Consider the following 24,837-nt stretch of genomic DNA (forward strand, 5'->3'; position numbering starts at 1 on the left):
GGTCCGCTTCGCGCAACAAAACACCCCCCAGCAGCGGATTAATCAGTAAATACCACAACAATGCATCATGGTAAACAGCTAAAAACAAACCGGCCTTTGGGAGTAAATGACGGTGGTGAAGCTTGATGAGACGGGAATCGGGGCCGCCCGCTAATCATCGCAGGAGCGGTGAAGGGAGGGGTGGGTGGGGGCTGGGTGGGTGGTTGGTGGGAAGGCTGCGACTGGGGGGGGGGGGGGTGGTGGAGGAGGGGTGTGGCGGAGGAAAATAATTTGTGAGGGACACAACAGTTGTGTCTATGACGGTCAGCGGCCTGGCGCCACGGCCACCTCCGTGGTGAGAGACAGAGCGGGCTGCAGACTGAGGCCTTCCACCTGGGCCTCCACAGATAAACACGCACAGAGGCGGCGGAGGAGGGGGTTTTGCTATTTTTTTGTTTTTTTTTTAATCACTGCTTCATTTTCAGATTGCTTTACCGTATTTTGAAGGATTTCGGAATTTCATCCTGAATTCCCCCTCCCGGGATTAATGAAGCTCTTATCACCGCATACACGCACGTTCACACAAATTGTGCAATAATATACGTGAAATAACACTGTAGATACTGTAGTAATTAGTAAGTAAGGTCTATTAAGTAATAACATTTGGTTATTTGTTTACTTTTTCCTTTTTCATATCCATTTTTATCATCATGATTATTATTCTATATTTTTTCATACTGTTGATTTTGTTTTTTTGTGTATATATCTATTAATTGTCTGCTTGTGAAACCTCATAGCACATGTACCCAGAAGAATAAACTGATTCTGATTCTGATTCCAGAGACTGTCAACTAGGCTGAATTGTTTCTGTGTCTGAAAAGTTTCAATTGCAAAGACACTTTTAACTGACATGTTTAACTGCCAGCTGTCCTGGCACCTGGTCAACTCTGTATATAAGAACATATGGATGTTGAGTGTACAACTGTTGTTGTGGCACTGTGTAAATACGACTCATTAAGAATCTCAAGATCCTTCTGAAAAATAATTCTCAAAGGTCTTTTTTTCTTTTTTCCTGGAATTGCCAAGAAGTCCAATCATGGTTTGAAATATACAAATAATCTTGAGGCATGCTATACCTGATATCTGTATGAGAGTTTTAAAACGGCGAAACACCTCTTTAGTTCGCTTCTCCGCACATGTTTGAGCACGTCCGGCCATGAAACTCCAGTCATTGAAATGTTAATACTGTAGGCCATTCACATTGGAGCACGGTGCAAAACATGAGAACGACCCGGAACTGACGGAACAATTCTTTGCACATGACATGCCCAGACGTAACTAGTCGGCAAGAATCTAGGGTTCAATTAACCTGTCTCACACGAAATAAATGAATCATCATTTCTTGCGAGTTTATCTGCAAACGGTATTATAGGATGCAGTTAGTGTGTTTTTATCAGTATTTTGCTCAACCGTTCTTGTTTTATACTACTCGTCTGTCTGCGCTACAAAGGTCCTCGTATCGCCAAAACAAATCCACTTGTATACAATTCTGTCATTATCTGAAGAAAACCTCTTGTTTTTTTACCCCTGTAATGAGCTAAATTCTTTCCCTTCTACGTCATGTGACTTGACTTCACACCCTCTTCCCCGACACTATGTGTCAACTTCGCCCATGGCTTCTATCAAAATTGTTTTACTGTGGATTAAACAATCACACACATTAGTGAATGGAGGGAATGGTGGGTGTGTATGCTTTCAGTGTGTATGGGCAGAGGGGAGGGGGGTGGAGGGGGGCAGAGGAGGAGGAGGAGAAGGAGGAGGGGAAACAGGCGGTTGGGGTAGGACTGGGTTGTCCTGGGAGGGCACATACTGCAGGAGGATATAAATGGCAGGCAGTTTGCAGAGATATCAAGTGAATGAGAGCCCTCAGAGGAGCTTGTCAACCACTCGGAGCCGTAAGCTTTAGGTTTCACGCTGGACTCGCTTTGTTAGTCTGAAGCCGCGGCTCAGGAAGATCCCGCCGCCTCGACTCGTGTCTCCTCGTGCTTTAAAAGGATATTCCGAGCCACAAAGGAGAGGGAGAGATGGACCCGCAGACCGAGAGCCCCTACGACTACTATGACTACGAAGAGATCGATAACTCCACCTGTGACTACTCAGAGTGGGAGCCCTCGTACTCCGTCATCCCGGTCCTCTACATGCTGATCTTCATCCTGGGCCTCTCCGGCAACGGGGTGGTCATCTTCACTGTGTGGAGGGCGCAAGGCAAGCGGCGGGCGGCGGACGTGTACATAGGCAACCTGGCTCTGGCCGACCTCACCTTTGTCGTGACCCTGCCTCTGTGGGCCGTGTACACGGCTCTGGGCTACCACTGGCCCTTTGGGGACGCCCTCTGCAAGATCAGCAGCTACGTGGTGCTGCTCAACATGTACGCCAGCGTCTTCTGCCTCACCTGCATGAGCCTCGACCGCTACCTGGCCATCGTCCACTCCCTGTCCAGCACCCAGCTGCGCACGCGCGGGTACATGCAGGCCTCCCTGACGGCGATCTGGCTGCTGTCCGGCTTGCTGGCCGCCCCGACTCTCATCTTCCGCACCATCAAGCACGACGACACCAGCAACCGCACCTCCTGCGTCATGGACTTCAGCCTGGTGGTGGCCAACAAGGAGCAGGAGAACCTGTGGATCGCCGGCCTCAGCATCTCCTCCTCGGCGCTGGGCTTTCTGCTGCCGTTCCTGGCCATGATGGTGTGCTACTGCTTCATCGGCTGCACCGTCACCCGCCACTTCAACAGCCTGCGGAAGGAGGACCAGCGCAAGCGGCGGCTGCTCAAGATCATCACCACCCTGGTGGTGGTGTTCGCCGCGTGCTGGATGCCCTTCCACGTGCTGAAGAGCGCCGACGCCCTCTCCTACCTGAACCTGGCCCCCGGAACCTGCGCCTTCCTGCGCTTCCTCCTCCTGGCCCACCCCTACGCCACCTGCCTGGCCTACGTCAACAGCTGCCTCAACCCGTTCCTCTACGCCTTCTTCGACCTGCGCTTCCGATCCCAGTGCCTGTGCCTGCTCCACCTGAAGAAGTCCTTGCACGCCAGCCCCGCCAGCTCCCTGTCCTCCCAGAAGACAGAAGCCCAGTCTCTGGCCACCAAGGTGTGACGACGGGGACTCGGACTTTAAAGACCCGGCGAGCAGGTGACAACGTTATCTCATTGCGACCTCACCTGAACTATGAAGGTAAATCAAAACCTTTCAGCAGCGCATGATCACATTCCTTTGGGTCAGTCTGCGGAGGGGGGAGGGGGGGTTGGTGGGGTGGGGTTCCTCGTTTGCTCCCTGCGACCTTGCGGACCGGTTGTTTCGTTTCGGAAAACGACTTAGGTTCTGTGTGTTCTTGTGTGACTGAAGAAAATCCCGCTTGTGATGTCAAGCTTGTGGTGTCAACCCTTAAAACCTAACTTTCAGTGATTGACGTGACTGGAGCGAAAACGTAACTACTAAATGCAATGGACCATGCTGCAGGACCTTACAAAGTCCTTTTTGGGGGTGGGGGTGGGGTTGGGGGGGGGGGGGGGGGGGGGTGTACCTTAAATGGAACATGTGGGTTTTTTGGTCTCCTAGATGTTAAGAATAGAGCTTTGAAATGTGCAGCTCTGTCATCTATTCATGTTGAAGTGTACATCGCCACATGCTGAGTACAGTATATCCTCGTATCATCTGTAGGCACTTGAGTTGTGATATCTAATAGATTACCCACCTCCATGTCTTAACATTGGTGTGTGTGTGTGTGTGCGTGCGCACGTGTGTGTGCACATGTGTGTGTGTCAGGGTCTGTGTGTGCGTGTGTGTGCATGCGTGTGTGTGTGTATGTGTGTGTGTGTGTGTGTGTGTGTGTGTGTGTGTGGTAGTAGTAGTGGTAGTAGTAGTAGTAGTAGTAGTAGTAGGGGGGTAGCAGTGAGTAAAAGGTGTTGCAGTCTGATAACAGTGTTGTAAGGGGAGACGGGGGATCGCTCAAAGGGGGTGGGCGTCCCAGACAGACAGACAGATGGCGGCCGACAAATGTTTTCAGACAAGAAGAGAGCCCAATTAAAAGGTGACTGCTTTGACAGACTGTGTGTGTGGGCGTGCGTGCGCGTGCGTGCGCGTGCGTGTCTGTGTAAAATAGGAATGAATTTGTAAGCATGTTAATCCAATGAGTCCAAGAATGAAACTTGATTTGTTGAATCGACACATTTGTGAATACATACATGTGAATACGCATTATATGGAGTTCATGTTTATGATTTTTCTAATAAAAGGGTGTTCCAACTCAAAATCATTCTCCCTGGTCTTCTTGTTTTCGTTACTTTGCCGAGTCGCTGCGGGTTGCTGGCCTGCTTGGAATGTATTTTTTTCCCCCCCTCATTCAGTGAATGTGCTTCTTCCTGTCTGTGTCGCGGCGGCGGGAGGCGGCCTCCCTCCCATTGTTTGTAACTGGTCCGAAATCAAAGCAAATGTCCGCAGGAAATGCACGCAGGGGTCTATTTCCATCTCAACCGCTTTGGTCCTCCTTCAAGTCCCGCGCACTGATCATCACCAAGCGCAACTGATTCTGACCAAATAAAACAAAGAGCAGATTTTGGTCGGCCCCCTCACGCTGACCGCACAACTTTTCCTCAAAACTGCATTTATTGAGAATTACCATGTTATCAATAATAAAAACACGTGAACTACGGAATATTCGACCATGCGCTGTGCCGCGTGAGGCTGGTTTAAGCCAATAAAGAAACACGCATCATGCATCTGCAGTGACAGGTTGTTGACCTCGAAGTTTCAACCCAATCATTAATTAACTTGCCTGTAATGAGCTTTTTGGAGGATATAATCGGTCCTGGGGGCGGACAGAAGGAGGGGGACGCCTAATCCCGGCGTATCTCACTTGCGGTGGGCGTCGACCATTTGTCTCCCGTCAGTGCCGCGGCTTTAGTACGGGAAGCGAGACGGGCGAGTCAGAATTAATTACGCGACGGCGCTTCTCCTGGGAGAGTTTACGCACACACAGAAACACACACACACACACACACACACACACACACACACACACACACACACACACACACACACACACACACACACACACACACACATTCTCATTTGAAAATGATGACTGTTAATTCTCAGTTTTTTTCGGGGGGAGGGTTCTCCCTTTAATCATTAGGTTACAGTTAAAACCCCTGGTCGCAGGAGGTCGAGGACTCCCAACAGCTGCGGAACACGTTTACGCGGTATCCCTCACGTCTCCAGCAAAGTCAGAGCTCACACACACACACGCACACGTGGAGATTGAGTCAATAAAAAAAAAACCTGTTTTGTTATTTTCAAACATTAAGCGAAACCACAACACGCATTTGACAAAAATCCCTTTGGCGAGTTTCAGCGTGTGATGCCGGAGACAGAATGCCGATGTTTTTGTGGAAAAAAATGTTCCGCGTTTAAAACATCAGCTTTGCCTCGAAAACCTCTGCGGCTTTGCGGACGATCCCCCCCACCTGTCGCCCCCCCCCCCCCCCCGGTCACAGAGCACGGTGAAAGAGAATCTGAATACATTCGAATTCCAAGAGTTTTCACATTTCTTTTTTTTTTTAAGGAAGGTATTGTGATCCGGTTACAAGGATTTCACGGCCACCTCGCCTTGACCCTTGACTTTCTCTCTAACTTTTCTCGACTACAAAAGAAAGTGGTATTGACATAGAGGATCCGTATCCCCTCCAGCGGGCGGGCCTCTTGGTCTGACATTATTGTTCACAGATAATTGCGCAGATATTTTCAGATCAGCAGATACTGCGCTGCAGCAGCCCCACCAGTCCCCGGAATAGAGCCATGACGGCTTTCTTTTCTTGTAAAAGGGTTAAAAAAATGTTAAAAAAAAAAAAGCAGGAATCCTGTACACTTGTGTGTGTGTTGCATTTAGGATTGTTGCACTCCAATATTATGCATGGAGCAATGTATGGTTTTATCGATAATCCAGCATGCACATGTTGTTAGCAGCAGGTAAATACATTTATATGTCTCTCTTAAGCCACCTTCACATCAGCAATTTTATTTTGACATCAGCAAATGCTAATCTGGTTTGAACATATGGGCATTTCCTTAAAATCTAGCCCAAACATCTATGCTCACACTCTTGATTCAAATCCTCTTCAGCAGTATTTCACAGAAATGTGTTTATTTAATTATCAATCTATCTATCTATCTATCTATCTACCTATCTATCTCTTTATTTGTTTATTTATTTATTATATTTTTAATTATTTTTATATATATATATTATATTATAATATTAATTATATTTCATTTATTTATTTATTTGAAGTGGCCCACTGAAGTATTATTTTCTGAAGAAATGTGGTTTTGAAAACTTTGAGAAGAGATAACACTTAATAAATCCCCGGGGAGGATCGGGTTGTTGCTGCTACCACTGCCCCATCTTTCTGGCTATCACAATCCAAATCGGAAACAGTTCATTCACCAGGTACATTTACGCATATTAGGAGTTTGTTCTGGTGAGGTTTGGTGCGTTACACTGTTTTTTATTATAAAAAAATAATTATAATATAGAGAAGCTTAACAGTCAGAAGAAATTGAGAATACAATTTTAATAATGATAATAATATAAAGTAGAATAAAAAGTGAAGTAAAAATGAAATTAAAAAAAAAAAAATGGTCAAACAAACAAACATATACAAATTGCCAAAAAACACTGAAAAAACATAAGTGGTCAGATATGTAAAAATGTACAGAATATACAACATGTGGTACTATGTACAGGATTGTTATACGGTATGAATTATGAATATGAATATGAGCAAAGCATTTGAGAGGTTTTATGATTGATGATTTTGGTCATATATATTATTTACATGCCCTAATGAGATAACATTTATCAATGATTGTCAAAGGCAAAGTTGCATGGCCATTGTATGCGGTTCCTATTGGCATTGAAGACCGTTCCTACCCACTTAGGTGCAAATCATTGAGTTACAAATAGAACTTTCCATTGCTTTGTTTGAGAACGAGCTCATGGCCCATGTCAGAAGCACGTAAATTAGAGCCGAATAAACCAGGCCATGCAGAAAATAGACAGAGGAAGTGTGTGCATGTGTCTCCTCTGTCTTAACAATGGCGACAGAGAAGGCGAGCCAGCAGACCGGACCTGGAGCCTGCTCCGGCCACATTATGGTGGGATGGAGAGATGACCCCTGTAACGTCTTGAAGGACCCTTGGCTTCCTGCAGCCCGCTGCCTCGCGGCGCTCTTCCCTCACCCCTCCCAGGAGGATGATGGACCTCATGGACAGGATAGGAGTCAGCGGGCCAGGCAGGAAAGACAAAAAGTGGGTGGGCAAGGTAGGGTTCCTGTCCGGGGATATCCTGTCTTTCAGAAGCATCTTTCTCCATGGTCCATTGTACAAGTGATGCAAACTCCACCTGACCCCTTGGGAGACACAGGCTCATGTTTGGGATTTGAGGACACTTGATGCACAATCTCAGTCCGCCGCAAAGGAACAAAAGTAGCCTTCCAACCGGACAAAGCAGAGCGGTTTTTGAGAAGCTGCGGTAAAAAAAAAAAAAAAAATGGGGCAAGGTATAAGAAAAGAGAGAATAAAGCTCTCGGGCCCGCGGCGCCTCAAAAACGGCGGCGGTCACGTGACCCAAACACCTGAGGCGTCGAGAAGACCCCACTCTCTTTTCCCAAATGGCAGACATTTCAAAGCCATTCACACAAGAGAGGTATCGTTAGTGGAGACACGTCGTTTCCGACAGCCAGGGGAGTGGAAGTTGCCGCGGCCCTGGCCCGCTCCGGATCTTCAGTTACGTTGAACCGAGTCTCCGAGCGGATCATCCTCCTCGCGGGGCACAAAGTGTCCCTTCATTCCCTCCTCTATCCTCCCCATTATGAGGCAGCCTGACCTCTCAGCGCAACTCCAATCCCCCCTCCTCCCCTCCTCACGCACATCGCACGCCTAAATGGAAAGCCTTGTCATCGCCTCTCGGTCGGAGCCGATTCAGGGTGTCAGCTGCTTTTATCTAATAATTACAGGTAGGTAGTTGTATAAGCAACGGGGAATGGGGCCCAGTCAATGCAATCAATCCTTTCACGCGTTCGAGGCCGTAATTAAAGAGCAGATCGCAAACAATTATTTCAAGAGACAATTTGTGGGTAAGGATCCACAACAAAACACAGATAGCACACACACACACACACAGACACAAAAAAAACCCACAGAATTTGCAGGTTTTGGTTTTTCTACTGCACACGCTTGCTTGCTCGCTGGTTGTCCATGCATGTCTGATGATGACCATCACACACACACACACACACGCACGCATGCACGCACGCACGCATGCACGCACACACACACACACACACACACACACACAGTGTGCAGCCACTTAGGTAGTTTAGGTTAACAATGTTATGCGACCAAACACAAATGTTGCTCTTTGTGTCCCTATACACAGACAAACACAGAAAGAGAGGGAGAGAGAGAGAGAGAGAGAGAGAGAGAGAGAGAGAGAGAGAGAGAGAGAGAGAGCGAGAGAGAGAGAGAGAGAGAGAGAGAGAGAGAGAGAAACTCTTTACATTGCCTCTTCCTGACAGGTGGTATGTTGAAAAGAGGTCTTCGTGGTGGAGAGGGAGGAGGGCATTATGAATACTGATTATTTATCTTACGCACAGAAAGTATAAGGCGAACCACTGTCTTGCCAAACTCCCCCCAGGCCCCAGCCTTTAAGTGACTGAACTTCGACAGGATGAAAAGCGTTTTGTTTTGCTAAAAAATGTTTAACGGAACGAAAACCTATCATCGCTTCGTCTATATCAGTCACGTTTGGTCCCTGTTCGTATTTTCCTGTTGAATACGTTTCTTTACCTCCGAAGTCTTGTCGCCTACATTCACAGTTTAGCGACATTTATTTGATTGTTATTAGGAAATCTTGACCCCTACTGACAGAACTGGGTACTGGGTTTTTGAAATTGACTTAATTGAGCACTATACAGTATACACTGTGGCGGAAGCCGTAAATAAACAAGGACGAAAACGGAAGTGGTGCTGCGTTCAAGTCACATGTCACACTTTTTTCTATTATTAAGGGACAAAGGTCGGTTGTCCCCGGGTCTGTTGTACACTCGCTCGATGTTGACGGAGTAACGCAAAGTAATGTAATGAGTAGTGTAAATAATTACTTTATATAGGGAGGAAATAAATAAAGTAATGCATTACTTTTTTTTAAGTAATAGGTCATGTGTAATACATTACTTTTTTGAGTAACGACATGTATATATGCGATTCCGCTTTAAAGATGGAAAACGCTCGATGAGTCTTTGCCTATTTGCATGCGTGAACAAAATATGTGGCCGAAGTCAAAATAAGAATCAGAAAAAGCTGTATGTTTTTGTCCATCACTGAAAACACCATCATATCTAGCAGTGTTCCATCCCGGAACTTTTCCTGTGGGAATTTTCTTTATCGGCGGACGTATAAAAATAGACGGACACATTTATTTGACGTCAGTTTCCGAGTTATGCGGGTTTTCGGGGGCGAATGATGTGTTTTGTTGATTAACTGGAAACCGGTCCATGGTGATGGTGAGAGGACGGAGCCCGGTGACGCTTCGGAGCTTTTGTGCTGAAACTTCGGGGCATTGAAAACTGAGAACACAGCGACGCCTGGTGGTGGTTGTGAGGGCTCACGGCGACCACGTCACTTGGAGCGTGCGGGTGGGAGCCTTGGCGCTTGTACGTGTACGTGTACAGCACATTTCATACTCGATGCAAAGTGCTTTAAATCCAGAATAATAAAGCAATGAAATAGAACAAATGAGCAATAAAAAAAAAAATATATAACGACATAAGTGAATTCAAAACAGACATACACACAGTCATTTAGATAGAGCAGATGTCTATTCTTTAAATGTCCATTCTTATGTTAATATCCGTCCATTCTTCTGTTTCAATTCAAGAGGTTTAATCGTCACATACATATACATGCTTTCATACATATATGCAGTGAAAACCTCTCTAGTTCGCAGTTTATAATCTTTACTCTCCCGACAACCATGCGAAGCTGAGTGCGCTGCCGTTCTGATTTCATGGGGCGGCTCTGTAACCTGTATATAATTTTTAAGGAATCTTTATTGAAGCTTGACAAAAGTTCCTTGCAAACCTAAATGACCTGACACGATATGAAACACATCATTTCCAGACATCAGACAAGCATCATGTAACAGTCGCATATAAAACAAAAGAGGGGAATAAGGGTAGATAGAAATAAATAAACAATAATAACAACAACAACAACAATAATAATAATAATAATAATAATAATAATAATAATAATAATAATAATAAAACAGAATAAGAAAGGGGGGGGGGGAGACAGCTCTGTTACTTTAAAATCTCTCACGAAATGCTGAATGGACACTTCCTAAAAGCTGGATAAACTAAAAGAGCGCACGGTGCCATGCAGGATGACATATAGCAATGAAATGCTGGAGGCTTTACAAATATTGTTTGTATCGAATAAATTTAATAATGGGGAAAAATAAATCATAAATAGAAATGGGCGTTTTTCTTTAATTGAAGCGTAACATAATTGTATGTAGGTAAAACCACAGACATCTTGTGACTTGTGAAATGTTTTTTTTTATGTATTATTTTTCAGCACAATTAAACCACTTGTTTACTTTCAAATGTAAAACGAATTGTTTTGCGATAATAACAAAAAAAAACAACAACAACAACAACAACAAAACGAAATAACTTCAAAACCCTCAAACCCCTTCCGGTCACGTGGGTCAGCGAGCGTCCGACGTCACCAACGAATCACGTGACCGCCGTAAATCGACGCAAACGTCAGCGACGCCGCCGCCGCCGTCGTCGTCGTCGTCGAAGCCGCGGAACTGGAGTCAACGTCCCGCGGCGCCCGCGTCGAACGCCGGCCATGGTGTCCAGCAAACAGAAGCGGGTGTGGCGGTACGTGGAGGCGGGCGACGTGTTGAAGCTCAAGGCCTATTTGCGGAGGCACGCGGGCGTGGCGGTCAATTTCCACCGAGGCAAGCGGCGGAGGAGCCCGCTGCACGCGGCCTGCTCGCTGGGCGACGACGCGGCCGTGCGGCTGCTGCTGGCGAGCGGCGCCGACGTCCTGCTGCGGGACCGCAAGGGGGACACGCCGCTGCACGTCGCGGCCAGGAAGGCGCTCACGGACGGCCGGAGAGGTGGGGGGCTGTTATAGTGCGTTCAGTTGAGTGGTGTGTTTGGAGCTTACATTACATTGCATTTAGCAGACGCTTTAATCCAAAGCACACATCGTAGGGAAGTGATGACAGGGCCACTCCTAAAGGCTGTGCAGAACAAAGTAGGTAGCTCTAGAAATTATTATATAATCTAAACCAGAATAAGAATATATAGCCAGAAATGTATATGTACATGAATATGTGAGTATGTGTAGGTTTACAGTGTACAAACAGTAGCAGCAGAGTTCCATGTACAATGGGCAACAGGGAAAGTGTGTGTGTGTGTGTGTGTGTGTGTGTGTGTGTGTGTGTGTGTGTGTGTGTGAAAACAGTCGTCAAATGGTCCTGCATGGGAATTTATGAGGTCTTCATTTCAACAAAAACATTTAAAATCACGAGTTGTTGAGCATCAGGGTCAACTACAAAACCTCATTTGTACCACTGAACCCAATACTTAATCGAACAAGGCAGATGATTTGTCCAAAGATCAGGCTAATGTTTCGTTAAATATTCCCTTAAAAAGTATTAAGTGTGAGTCTCTCGACACCTGCCCGTATCCTGCGTGTCCTGTCGAGTTGTTTAAAATTGACCGTTGTCTTATTTGTTGTGTGGTTCTTAAGCCTTCGAGGATCTTGTTGTGCCTCTGCAAGCGAGTTGCCCAGAAGCCATGGATGCAGCCAACACTGCTGGGGTTACGCCTCACGACATGCTGCGGTGGATGAGGAATAAACAGGTACTTTCGCATGAAGTTCTGTGACTTTTATGTAGGTCTGTATTCATCGGAGGCCTGGACACGAGCAAATATTTCAATGTGATTCTAACTGTCAAATTGTTTTTCTTGTAAGCCCGTAGCAAACAGGAGACCGAAGTCTGAAGCAGACCCGGAGAAGGAGTGGATGGAGAAGCTCTTTGGGGAATGCGAGGACGAGTTTTTTGAAACCTTTGGGCAATATGATGGTATAATTTTCACTCACTATTAATTTAGCTAAAATTATTTTTGAATAAAGGTAGTTGTTTACATTGCTGCTTTTTTCCCCTCTTACAGCTGATGACTTCCTTCCAGTTGACGAAGACGAGGAAGACTTTGGAGACTGGGCGGACCTAATCAGAAAAGAATACTATGATAAAAAACATGCCGAAGCACAAAGGCTGGCATCGTCATGCTCCGGCGGGAAGAAGAGGAAGAGTCGGAAAGAGAGGGAAGAGGAAGCGCAAGCGAGCAAAGAGCTGCACGAGAAGCTGCGGCGGGAACACGAGCAATACCTGGCCCGCGCCGCTCGCAAACAGGAGGAAACTCGCCAGGGCAAAAAGCGTCGTTACGACGAGAGATGTGCAGCTACTTTCCAACCGGACTCCTCAGCATCGAGCACAAAGCTGACTTACAAAGACATCCCCTGGCCCGCCCCGCGAGGCACCGTGCAGGAAATGCTGGAGGTGATGCTGCACGGGGCCGACCGGAAAGACGTGGCCGTCTTCCGCAAGCTGCTCAAGCGACAGCAAACGCTGTGGCACCCGGACAGGTTTGCTCAGCGCTGCGGGGCGCGTTTGGAGGACAAAGACAGACAGAGGATCCTGGATACAGTCACTGCTCTCTCACAGGAGCTCAACAGGATGGCTCAGAATCTCAGGGAATGAGACTGAATCACAGCTGACATAGATGCATATTATAGAGGAAAGCACATTGTTAAGCCTCTTTCACACATAGTTCCAGGTAAATTATTGGGATAACCTTTCCGGCGCCGCTAGTGTTTTTCACTATTCAACCATGCAGATATTCAGGAACATTTCCGTCTTGCTCCTTTTCGCACACGCCATGGCGATGCCGGAATAGATGGGCAAGGGACAGCCCAGTAGACAGCTGTGATGCAACACTTATGGATGCCAACAGCCATAAGACTCAACAGAAGAAGAACACGACTACAGGGCAAGGCCGGATGTATGTGTACGCGGCGGAAGATGTCTCTTATTTTCAGGAACATGGCGGGCGAGGAGCTGTTTTTGTCTGGTGCCAATGTTCTTGTAATGTATTTTATATTCAACAAGTTTGTGAATGAGTGATGTTTTTTCGTGATGTACTTGAATCAGAAACACACATTCGATACATTAAAGGGAACGTTAAAGAGTGTTGGATGCTGAACTGGACAGAAGCATGAGACTGAGGCGCTATAGGAGGCTAAGAGCTGCGGATTTTAGAATGTTCAGAAACCAAGGGGCTTGGAAAGAGTGTGTCATCAGCGGAGTCTTGTGATTAGTTCACACGCTCCACGTGAAAGCGTCTTTCGTCAGACGGGCACAGCCCTTACCGCGCTTGTTCCTGCAATGTTACTGCTTTCATTCACAACACAGGCATACCGGCATTTTCCCTGCAATGTTTATAGTTCTTGAGGTGGGAAATTGGCGGTACGGATTTCCCTGACTATCGATCCCTGCTTCCCATTCACACACGACCCACGTAGAAAATATTACTGAACATTTCCGGGATAGACACATAGCATGTGTGAAAGGGGCTTTAGAAAACAGGAATATTGAAGGTTTCTCTGAGGTCCACCTCCCCAGACATGTAGTGGCCAATTTGGCATTAAACACTTTGAGGGTTTACTTTATATTGTTTTGAAATCTTCCTTAAATTTTCTTTTGAAGAATTTCAATATTCTGTGTATGTCTTTTATTTCTGCTGTTGCTATGTAGCCTCACGGCCACCCGGCCTTATTCGGCTCGCTAACACAGTGAGCTGTACAGGTGCTACTCCCTGTTAACGCCTGTTCATGGATGGGTACATATACACTCACTGAGCACTTTATTAGGAACACCACCTGCACACCTACTTATTCATACCAGTGCATTTTGACGTGCATCAGACGTTTTGGACCGTGGCATGATTGATTGTGGTAGATGGACTCGTTTGAGTATTTCTATAACTACTGATCTGGGATTTTCACACAAGTCTCTAGAGTTTACTCAGAATGGTGCAAAAAAACAAAACACATCCAGTGATCCAGTGAAACGTTAATGAGAGGGGTCAATGGAGAATGAGCTGACAGGCTGCCGTGACTCAGATAGATTGTGGTGAGCAGAAAAACATCTCAGAACCCACATGATGAACCTTGGGGCGGTTGGGCTACAACAGCAGAAGACCACATCTGGTTCTGCCTCTGTCAGCCATGAAAAGAAAGTTCAAACTGGTTTCATGAACATGACAATGTGTTCATCAGTTTCCTTCCCAGTGACTGGATCTGAATCCAACAGTACACCTTTGGAATGTGATATTTGCAGGCGGTTTTGACAGCAAAGTGAGGTCCTATCAATATTAGTATAATGTTCAAAATAAATTGCTCAGTGAGTGTGTATGTGTGTGTGTGTGTGTATATATATATATATATTTTTTTTAACAAGTGCTTCTCCATGTTAACTTATGTTTTATACATGTGGATATATATTTAATTTTTATTTCATTTTTATTATCTCTATTGACTGGCACTGTTTTGCTGCTGTTACATCTGAATTAGCCCCTGAGGATGGATCAAGTCCTATCTTAAGACCTGTAATTTGTAATACCAGTAATAAAACCTGTCATTATAGCTACTTAGTATTCCGTTGGCTAGAGATGTGTACATGCAAATATATAGGCGTCTTAAGTCGAAAATATTTCTTTTATTTAGATTTTTAGGCATTAGAAATAGTTATACTATCCAGTAACTTGCCAATCGCTCATTAAGTGAAAAATAATGCTTAATCAATTTATTGCCCGAACGGTTTGGTTTGAAAGCAGCCGAATTTTACGTGAGTTCAACAGGGATGTATTTCTCTCGACACAAAGAAAGGCGGACGGTCGATCCTGTTACCGCGATGGAACGGAATAAACGAAGACGCGCAGGTTGCCAGGTATGACGCAAACCTGCTTCACGGACTCCTCCGCACGCGTATCCCGAGTGACAGCGTGGCGGAAGGAACGCACTATTTTGGTGGGAATTATCTTCAGCACCGCACGGGTTTAGGAATCCACAGCCACTAGTGTCCGTCCCAACCACGGGGTTTGCCCCAGACCCTTTGTCTAATTTGTTGCATCCATTGGCACATGACGCCGCAGTGTCCCTTCACGCGTTAACCACAGTTGATATAAAATTAACGCACTTTAATCAACATGTTATGCATCAAAAGCGCAATATAAATACAGATAGTAATATTAGAATTAGGTGCTGACTTGCCATCGAGTTTATGCACCGTCGAGTGAGTGTGCCGTCCAGGGACTATTTTACGTGTACGTCTACATGCGCGGTGATCGGGCTACCACGCCAGGCACAGTGTTACGCGCACGGAGACATAGGTGCAAAAAAAAAAAAAGTCATACCGAATCGCTGATTGTGACGAAACCTGGCAACCCCGGAGACGCAATCTGTGTCAAGCGCCGGTGCGGCGCCGGAGCGGGGACGAAGGCCGGAGCCCGGAGCCCGTTGTCGTCCTGGCGGTCGCATGCGCCGCGCGGGGACGTGTCGAGCCGCGTTTCGACTGGAAGGTCCGCGTCATGTTGCGATAACGTCGCCCGTCGCTGCGCCGTCCCGCGGCCCGGCTCCCCTGCGGTGTGTTTGCAAGTGTCAGGTGCTCCAGGTGGCCGGGTGTGATGAGCGCGTTAAGGTCTTTGTTTTCGCTCCGTTTGTGCCTCAGATACACACCGGTGTTTTTCATAAAAACACCCGCCGCGACCCGTGTGGGACGCGCCAGTTGTTTTGGAATGAAAACAAAACGCGCTTTTTAAAAAAAAATAATTGTTGAACGAAAGGTGGGTTAATCCGAGGAGAATTTAATTGGTTAATGGCAGCGGAGCGTCACCCTTCGGCCCATGAAGCGTGACGCGCGTTAGTGTCGGCGACGGTGTGGTTTCAAGGCGGAGCAGCGCGTTTCCGAGGCCGCGCGGGGGGTGGAGGTGGCCGGCGGAGGCAATAAGATGGTGTTCCGGAGCGAGGAGATGTGTCTGGCGCAGCTGTTTTTGCAGTCCGGCTCCGAATACGACTGCATCAGCGAGCTGGGGGAGATGGGGCTGGTGGAGTTCCGAGATGTGAGTACGCAACGGCGGACGTTCAGTTCACACTGCGCGCTGCTATAGGAACGCATGTGCGCGTACTCAGATGAAGGTGGTGGTCAGCAGGGGGAGGTATATTATACTGTAGTTCAACACTTTTATTTATTATTCAACTGATGATTTGATTTGTACTCACTTAACCCCTGCCATAGACCTTTAAGGCATCTTGTGCACAGAGCACATCCTCTAAATTCTGTACATACTGTTTACCCTGCTTTAATTTTTATTTTATTTTTTACGTTACTTGTCCGATTGTACAACAATGGACGAACCCGTCCCAGGTCCAAACTCCCCCGTGCATGAAAATGTACTCAAATAAAAACAGATCCTGACCCGTGTGCTCCAATGTGCCTTCAGCTCAACCCAAGCGTGAGCTCCTTCCAGCGCCGCTTTGTCAGTGAAATCAAGAGGTGTGAGGAGATGGAAAGGATTCTGGGTAAGATTTGTTAACTTTACTGCTGCCATTTTGTTTACATCTGGAAGGTAACTGAGTTTAACGATGGTCATTGCGAAAGGTATAGTTTTCAGGGTGTCTGCAGGTCCTTAAAGAGTCTTTAATTCAGTTTCATAAATACTAGGCCTTTAAAGTCATTAAATACTCCTCAGTTCCTACCTAAATTATCTAGCTCTTAACCTTCATTATTTATACATAATTCCGTGTGCCAATTGTATAGTACTTACCTTTTATACTTGTACCTTTCATGCTTTATAGAATAAGGGAGAGGTGGAGGACGCTTGGTGTTACTCTGTCTGAAAATGAGCTCTTCATTAATTCAATTATCATCCAAGGGGCTCTTGAACTTTTTTTTTTTTTTTCCTGACAGGATACCTTTTGAGGGAGATCCGGAAAGCCAACATAGCTGTTCCGGAGGAAGACGAAAGTCCAGCTGCTCCTCCTCCTAAACAAGTCCTCGAGATCATGGTGAGGGCCGTGTCATACCTGCATTTTTTTTATTTTATTTTATTTGTATTTATTTTTTCAATTTACTGTCGGTGTCTTGTGATTTCAGCGTATATGGGACCGCTAATAAATCACTTCCTAGCGTTCATAGCCATTTCTCATGGCGGTTAATCATTTTTTTGATGTGATGGGGCAAATCTTAATATACCCGTTTGAGGGGACTTTTGAGTCATTAACTTGTGTAATCGGTGTTCCCTGGGGCTGGCGAACCGTAGGAGCAGCTCCAGCGGCTGGAGATGGAGCTGAGCGAGGTGGCCCGGAACAAGGAGAAGCTGCAGAGGAACCTCCTGGAGCTCACAGAGTACACGCACATGCTGAAGATCACGCGGACCTTCATCCACAGCCGCTCCAGAGTGAGACGCCGGGCAGCCTCGCACGTCACCAGACTGCAAAACACGCCTTAAACAATTTTGGATTCTGGAAAAAAAAAAAAAAAATAGTGTTGGTATTAGAAATTATTTTAGAGATGCATTGGGAACAAGCAACAATTTCTACCCCATAATAGGAGAAAAAAAGTTGGAAAGAGCCATGGCAGCTCTTCTTTCAGGTTAAAAAGCCTTTATTATATGGCTGATTCGTGAATAATTAAGAAAAAAAAAATGTCAACACGTGTCAAAATATATAAATTTTCTTTATATATATATTATTTTTAATTAGATTTGAGTTTCATTGATAGATAAATGGTTATGGTTAAATAGTTGTGCTACATACACTGTAGTCAGTGGTGGAAAGTTACAAAGTACTTGTTAAGGAGTATTTTTACTTTGTTAAAATGTACTTAAGTACATTCAGTTTCGGAGACTTTCAACTTTTTCTCCACTACATTTCAAAGCAAAAATCCCGGTCAAAGCTTTGTTTATTATTAAGTATTTAAAAAATCTGGGTTTATATTAATATCAAAAGCCACTGTTCAATCATTTTATTCTCATGGTCACCACTACTTGGTATATAAGAAGGGCACTGGATATAACAAGTACTTTTACGTCTTGGTGGCGGCGGTATACGCCTTCCACCGCCGCATACAGCACACACACCTTGTGGATATGAGACATTGGTCGTCGTTTCGCAGTTTGAGATGAATAACAGGGTTCCTTTTTGCCTAGCATGAGGCCCTTGGCCCCCACTATGAGGAGTTCCCCACCATGGAGACAGAGTCTGTGACTGGTTGTACCGGCATGCAGAGACTTGGAGCCAAGCTTGGGTGAGCTTTCATATTGAACATTCACGGCACTACAATCAGGCTGTAAATCCCAAATGAAACGACATTTTCAAAACATTAATTTACAATACAAAAAATATTGTTAATTGCTAATTGTTAGGCGTCTTGTATCTCATTGTATCTTTAGGTTTATATATATTGTTTATATAATGTTATTGTATATTTGTCAACCTTTTATTGTTATTATTCTTTATTACTTTCTTCTTTTTGCCTTTTTTTTTTTATTTTTTTATTTGAGCTGCTGTGACTCTGCAACTTCCCTCCGGGGATGGATAACGTCTCATGTGTCCTGGGCTCAGGTTTGTGTCGGGTCTCATCCAACGGGTCAAGGTGGAGGCCTTCGAGCGGATGCTTTGGAGAGTCTGTAAAGGCTACACCATCCTGAGCTACGCAGAGATGGATGAGAGCCTGGCCGATCTTGACACTGTGAGTTAAATAGACCACTGCGACGCCCGAAACGAGTCTGCAGGATATTAATAGTCACCGATAATTATAGCATCTGTTTCTTCTTCTTTTTTTTCTTTTTTTTCTTCCTTTCAGGGTGAGATCAACAAGAGTGTGGTTTTTCTAATCTCATTCTGGGGTGACCAGATTGGGCAGAAGGTTCAAAAGATCTGTGACTGGTGAGCTTACTTTTAAGGATAGGTTTGTTATTTTTCAACCCGGGCCTTAGTAAAATGTTGGTTCCCATCATGTATAACTCATAGCAACAACCTGCCTCAAAACTTACCACTCTGCTGCAGCTTCTCACTGTGCTTAAATGCAGTGCCATAGGGCAAAGTTTCAAGCCTGAGACATGATGGGAACCAGCATTTTATTAAGGCCTGGTTTGAAAAATAGCCAACCTATCCTTTAATAATGGACTAATATAATCTGGTTGATTTTCATCAGATGCTGTGCCTTTGTAAACCCGCTACACACTGCATGTATTTGACTTTTCTAAACAATGTCATGATCTTGCACGTCTTGTTTCCCTCTCAGTTACCACTGTCATCTTTACCCGCACCCCGAGAACGACGAGGAAAGAGCCGACGTGATGGACAGCCTGAGGACACGGATCCAAGACCTCAACAACGTAGGACTTCCACCGCTTCCCAGGACCCCCATGAAGCAATATAAGCAAAAATAATTTACTATCCTAAAACGCTGCCTTCTCCAGGTGCTGCACCGCACCGAGGACTACCTGAAGCAGGTTCTGCAGAAAGCCTCCGAGTCGGCCTTCACATGGGTGGTGCAGGTGAAGAAGATGAAGGCCATCTACCACATCCTCAACCTCTGCAGCTTCGACGTCACCAACAAGTGTCTGATTGCAGAGGTGTGGTGTCCTGTCAACGACCTGGCCAATCTGCGGGGAGCGCTGGAGGAAGGTTCGGTGAGTGGAGATGATGAAACTGGACCACCGCCCCTCTGTCTATGGTGTGACACTGACGCATATTTTAACATATTGCATTTTTTTAATGTCCTGCTATTTAGAGAAAAGGTGATGCCACCGTTCCGTCCTTTGTGAACCGAATCCCCAGTAATGATACGCCGCCGACGCTAGTGAGAACCAATAAGTTCACGTCTGGATTTCAGAGCATCGTGGAGGCTTACGGTGTTGGAGACTACCGGGAGGCGAGCCCAGGTAAAAATAAATTATTACATAAATAAAAGATCTCTGTGACTCTATGGAGGATGTTGCATCTTGAGTCTCATGCGTTTATTTGTGTGATGGGTCACCTTGTCATTGATTGCGGTTTGGAGCCTTACAAGTCATGTACTGAATGTGGCATGTTCGTATTAATACCTTTCTGTTTTTGACAGCTCCCTATACAATCATCACATTCCCCTTTTTGTTTGCCGTGATGTTTGGGGACCTGGGCCATGGGCTGATCATGACCCTCTTTGCCTTGTGGATGATTCTGACGGAGAAGAAGCAAAGACGGAAACGATCGACCAATGAAGTAAGAACCGCGTCCATTTCATACATCTCGTACGTGCGCGTCTTTCGTCATTTGTTTTTTATTAATAATGTCGCTGTCTCCCTCAGATCTGGATGACCTTTTTTGAAGGACGTTACATAATCCTGATGATGGGTCTGTTCTCGGTGTACACCGGGCTGATCTACAACGACTGTTTCTCCAAGTCTTTCAACATATTTGGTTCTGGCTGGAGTGTCAAGGCCATGTTTATACATCAACAGTGGACGTGAGTGATCTGTATCATTTCATCAACATATTATGACACAGAGAGGACCTCCCTGTGTCATGATATTTTGGTGTTCATGTATTGTGTGACGGAACAACAAGTAACTCTTGAGTATGCCAATGATAGAAATGTCTGATGTAGTAGATCCATATTGCATAAAAAAAAGTTTATATACACCGATCATTCACAACATTAAAACCACCGACAGGTGAAGTGAATAACATTGCTCATTTCGTTCCAGTGGCACCTGTCAAGGGGTGTGATGTATTGGGCAGCAAGTGAACAGTCAGTTCTTGAGTTGATGGGTTGGCAGCAAGAAAAATGGGCAAGCGTAAGGATCTCAGCCACTTTGACAAGGACCAAATTTTGATGGCTAGACGACTGGGTCAGAGCATCTCCAAAACGGCAGGTCTAGTGGGGTGTTCCCGGTATGCAGTGGTTAGTACCTACCAAAAGTGGCCCAAGGAAGGACAACCGGTGAATCGGCGACAGGATCATGGGCGCCCATGGGCTCACTGGTGCGCGTGGGGAGTGAAGTCTAGACCGTCTGGTCCGATCCCACAGAAGAGCTACTGTAGCACAAATTGGTGAAAAAGTTAATGCTGCGATGATCAGAACACCCAGAGGTGTCAGAACACACAGTGCATCACAGCTTGCTGCGTATGGGGCTGTCTAGCTGCAGACCGGTCAGAGTGTCCATGCTGACCCCTGTCCACCCCCCGAAAGCACCTACAATGGGCACGTGAGCGTCAGAACTGGACCATGGAGCAATGGAAGGAGGTGGCCTGGTCTGATGAGTCATGTTTTCTTCTACATCATGTGGATGGCTGGGGTTAGGTTCTGATTCTTTTGGAGCATCTGTGGGATGTGCTGGAACAACAAGCCCGATCCATGGGGGCCCCACCTCAACTTCCAGGACTTAAAGGATCTGCTGCTTGAGTTCTGAAGGGTTTCGGGTTGTGTATTTTTCTGTGTGAAAACGACATGTTAATCTATGTGTTTGTCAACCTTTCATTGCAGAAATGAAACCCTCCAAACGAACGCTTTGCTCACTCTCGACCCCAACGTCAGTGGTGTGTTCAGCGGACCCTACCCGTTTGGCATCGATCCTGTGAGTAAATAAAGTCATATGTTAATTGAATCAAGCTGTGTCTTTTGAAGGATTCCTGCTGATAGTCTTTCTGATGCCGTTGACAGATCTGGAACATGGCGGTGAATCGCCTTTCCTTCCTGAACTCCTACAAGATGAAGATGTCGGTCATTATCGGTGTTATACACATGACCTTCGGAGTGGTGCTCAGCGTCTTCAATCACTTGTGAGTGGTCCGGGCGCCTCCAACCTGACTCCCGTGACCCTGGTTTTTATATAGGGGGCATGAAAGTCAATTGGCATTCACCCGCAAGGCAGATTTGTGCAGTTCTCATGAGTTGCCCACAAATCCCTTTGCGTCAAAAACAACTTTTATTTTGAGTTTCCCTCCTAAATTATTTGTCTCCTCCGATCTCTCGCTTCTGTTAGCAGCGGCCTTTTCTTTCTCCCTCCAGGCACTTCAGACAGAAGTTCAACGTCTACCTGCTGTTTCTACCGGAGCTGCTCTTCCTGCTCTGCCTCTTTGGCTACCTGGTCTTCATGGTTCTCTACAAGTGGCTGGCGTTCGGAGCCGGGGACTCCCGCCTCGCTCCCAGCATCCTCATCCACTTCATCAACATGTTCCTCATGCAGGAGGCGGACATCACGCCCCTCTACCCAGGACAGGTGACGCTTTGAGGACACACACATGTCGGATCATTGCTCAAATTCCCGAGGCCACGTATGTCAGGGCTGACGTGTTCTGTTGGCGCCGCAGACGGGGCTGCAGGTCTTCCTGGTGGTGGTGGCGGTGCTGTCGGTTCCCGTGCTGCTGTTGGGGAAACCCCTTTACCTCTACTGGCTGTACCGCGGAGGCAAGGGCCTGAGGAGACGCAGGGTGAGTTTGTCTGACGGGCGCCGTGACGCCTCCGCGTCTTCTCTCCTCCGTTCCGAGGCTCTAAACCCGCCGCTGTGGCCTCATCGCAGGGTTACGAGCGGGTGAGACGCGTGAGTGAGGACGACGGTTCCACAGCGCCACCATATGAAGAGGATGAAGAGGAGGGACTGGATGAAATGACCAACAGGGAGGTTTCGCCCCAGCAGGTATGTCCAAAGGGAATGCTCTCTTATCTAATTTAGTCTTAGAATTTGTTTATTCTGCCATGTACATTTTCATATGCAAGGAATTTTACATGGTGAGAATTGGTGCATTTTTGAACAGACTATAAGCATTTAAAGATAACTTAGAATCAGACGAGGTGTGTTTGGCCCAGGGCCAGGGAATGAGCGAGGGGAGGCGGGCGGAGGCAAAAACAGCGCTGTTTGGAGTATGTTTAATTGTGGGGTTCAAAATGAACTGTGGCACGTGGGCCAAGCGGAAAATAATTGGCTCGCTGGCAAACGGAGAGTCAAAAAGGGTTGGTATATACGCACTGTTCATCAATAGGTTCCTACAGTATACCGTGTTTAATCCTAGCGGTGCTGGGTTCGGTCGGCGCCGCGTCTACGCAACGCCCCCGTCCCCTACTGCGGAGAAAAACAGAGGCTAAGTTACTTCCTGGTCTGGGATCGGACGAGTCAGCGGAACTCTTCTATTGATTCGCCCGATCCTAAGCAGCTGAGCGGCCCCTATTGGGAGCCTGCACCGCCTGTCTGCTGCGGCGGCTCGACCACATCCCCTTGGTCCGCCACAGACTTTATTTATTTTTTACACTTTATTTAAAGAAAACTATATATATATATATATATATATATATATATATATATATATATATATATATATATATATATATATATATATATATATATATGGTATAAATTTATAACTGAAATTATTATTGACTAAATTATTACAGTCTCCACTGTCATTTCAATATATTGCACGGATATCATCTGTAGCTCTTTTGTTATGTACTAATCTGCTCAGGCTGTATAATTTTGTCTTCCAGTTTGACTTTGCGGACGTGCTCCTGCACCAGGCCATCCACACCATTGAATTCTGTTTAGGCTGCATCTCCAACACGGCCTCCTATCTGCGCCTCTGGGCGCTGAGCTTGGCCCATGCCCGTAAGTCCACCCCGAACCCATGTACCGTAGTTGGTGAAGGCTAAGAATTTAATTTAATACATATTCACCATACTTACCAGTTTGTGTATGATGTATATTTTATATGTGCACTGTGTATTTACATTTTCATGCTGAGTCACGTCATGTTGAGAGAGCCCTCAAGCATTTAACTTTCACTGCACTTCAGTTCCCCATGTGCCGCACACGTATAGTTATTTATGTGACAAAAATTAGACTTTGGTCCTGACCTTTCAGAGCTGTCCGAGGTGTTGTGGTCCATGGTGATGCGTCTGGGCTTGAGGTTCACCACCAAACTGGGGGTTTTGGTTCTGGTGCCTGTGTTCGGCCTCTTTGCCGTGCTCACCGTGTCCATCCTCCTGGTGATGGAGGGACTGTCGGCCTTCCTGCACGCCCTTCGCCTGCACTGGTGAGTCCGGTGTGTAGCGTTGCCACATCTGAGGGATGACACACCCATTCTTTACATCAACCGGTGACCCGGGGGCCAAATGTGGCCGTCCTATGAACCAAAACGGGCGCTTTGAATGCATTCGGAGGTTGGCAATGAACTGTATAGATTCTATTATTACGATGATTACAAAGTAATAAAATATCTATCGTTTATTTTATGCTTATTGTGTGTTTTTATTTTAAGCTTTACACATTTTGGGAACTTTTGAATATATTTAAACGAAGAATAAGGAATGCTCTGTCTTTCTGTCTGTCTGACAATGCTGTTTCATCAAATAAAAAATGTAATCTCGTAACAGTATGAAAATCTGGCCCCCAACAGAGTGTAGTCGACTAACTTCTAACCAGCTCCCTTGCAACTTTATTTATTTTTTTTTACAAGGTGAATTTCCTTACATTAAGTAAAAGTGTCTTTATTTACCATTAAATCTAATTTCAGGGTGGAGTTCCAGAACAAGTTCTACCACGGGACGGGTGTCAAGTTTGTCCCGTTTGACTTCTCCCTCCTGCCCTCAGCGTTTGAATACGACGGCTTGCTGTGA

The 24,837-nt window shown here is 46.0% G+C and overlaps 3 protein-coding genes across 3 annotated transcripts; all 3 read left to right on the plus strand.

Annotated features, from left to right (window-relative positions):
• The first annotated feature begins 1,905 nt into the window (after positions 1-1,905).
• LOC307243574 (apelin receptor B-like) lies at positions 1,906-3,252 on the plus strand. Its single transcript, XM_080018421.1, has one exon. It carries the CDS (start codon positions 2,064-2,066, stop codon positions 3,132-3,134), a length of 1,071 nt encoding a protein of 356 aa, XP_079874547.1. The 5' UTR covers positions 1,906-2,063; the 3' UTR covers positions 3,135-3,252.
• Positions 3,253-10,955: 7,703 nt separating this feature from the next.
• Positions 10,956-14,750, plus strand: nfkbil1 (nuclear factor of kappa light polypeptide gene enhancer in B-cells inhibitor-like 1; the record flags this gene model as incomplete). The annotated part of the gene is made up of 4 exons (XM_080018433.1): positions 10,956-11,229; positions 11,868-11,980; positions 12,093-12,204; positions 12,293-14,750. 4 exons carry the CDS (start codon positions 10,956-10,958, stop codon positions 12,880-12,882), a joined length of 1,089 nt encoding a protein of 362 aa, XP_079874559.1. The 3' UTR covers positions 12,883-14,750.
• Positions 14,751-16,189: 1,439 nt separating this feature from the next.
• Positions 16,190-24,837, plus strand: atp6v0a2a (ATPase H+ transporting V0 subunit a2a; the record flags this gene model as incomplete). Its single annotated transcript, XM_080018255.1, has 20 exons — positions 16,190-16,300; positions 16,682-16,760; positions 17,149-17,246; positions 17,501-17,638; positions 18,389-18,486; positions 18,804-18,930; positions 19,045-19,127; positions 19,486-19,579; positions 19,664-19,876; positions 19,978-20,128; positions 20,308-20,447; positions 20,534-20,691; positions 21,712-21,802; positions 21,889-22,007; positions 22,237-22,447; positions 22,539-22,658; positions 22,748-22,864; positions 23,710-23,827; positions 24,083-24,254; positions 24,735-24,837. 20 exons carry the CDS (start codon positions 16,190-16,192, stop codon positions 24,835-24,837), a joined length of 2,541 nt encoding a protein of 846 aa, XP_079874381.1.

This window comes from Zeus faber (genome assembly GCF_960531495.2).
Source record: "Zeus faber genome assembly, chromosome: 17".
Lineage (NCBI taxonomy): Eukaryota > Metazoa > Chordata > Actinopteri > Zeiformes > Zeidae > Zeus > Zeus faber.

Bases quoted from the DNA above. Each gene is read 5' to 3' on its own strand.
- LOC307243574 (XM_080018421.1), top strand. From the start codon at position 2,064: ATGGACCCGCAGACCGAGAGCCCCTACGACTACTATGACTACGAAGAG.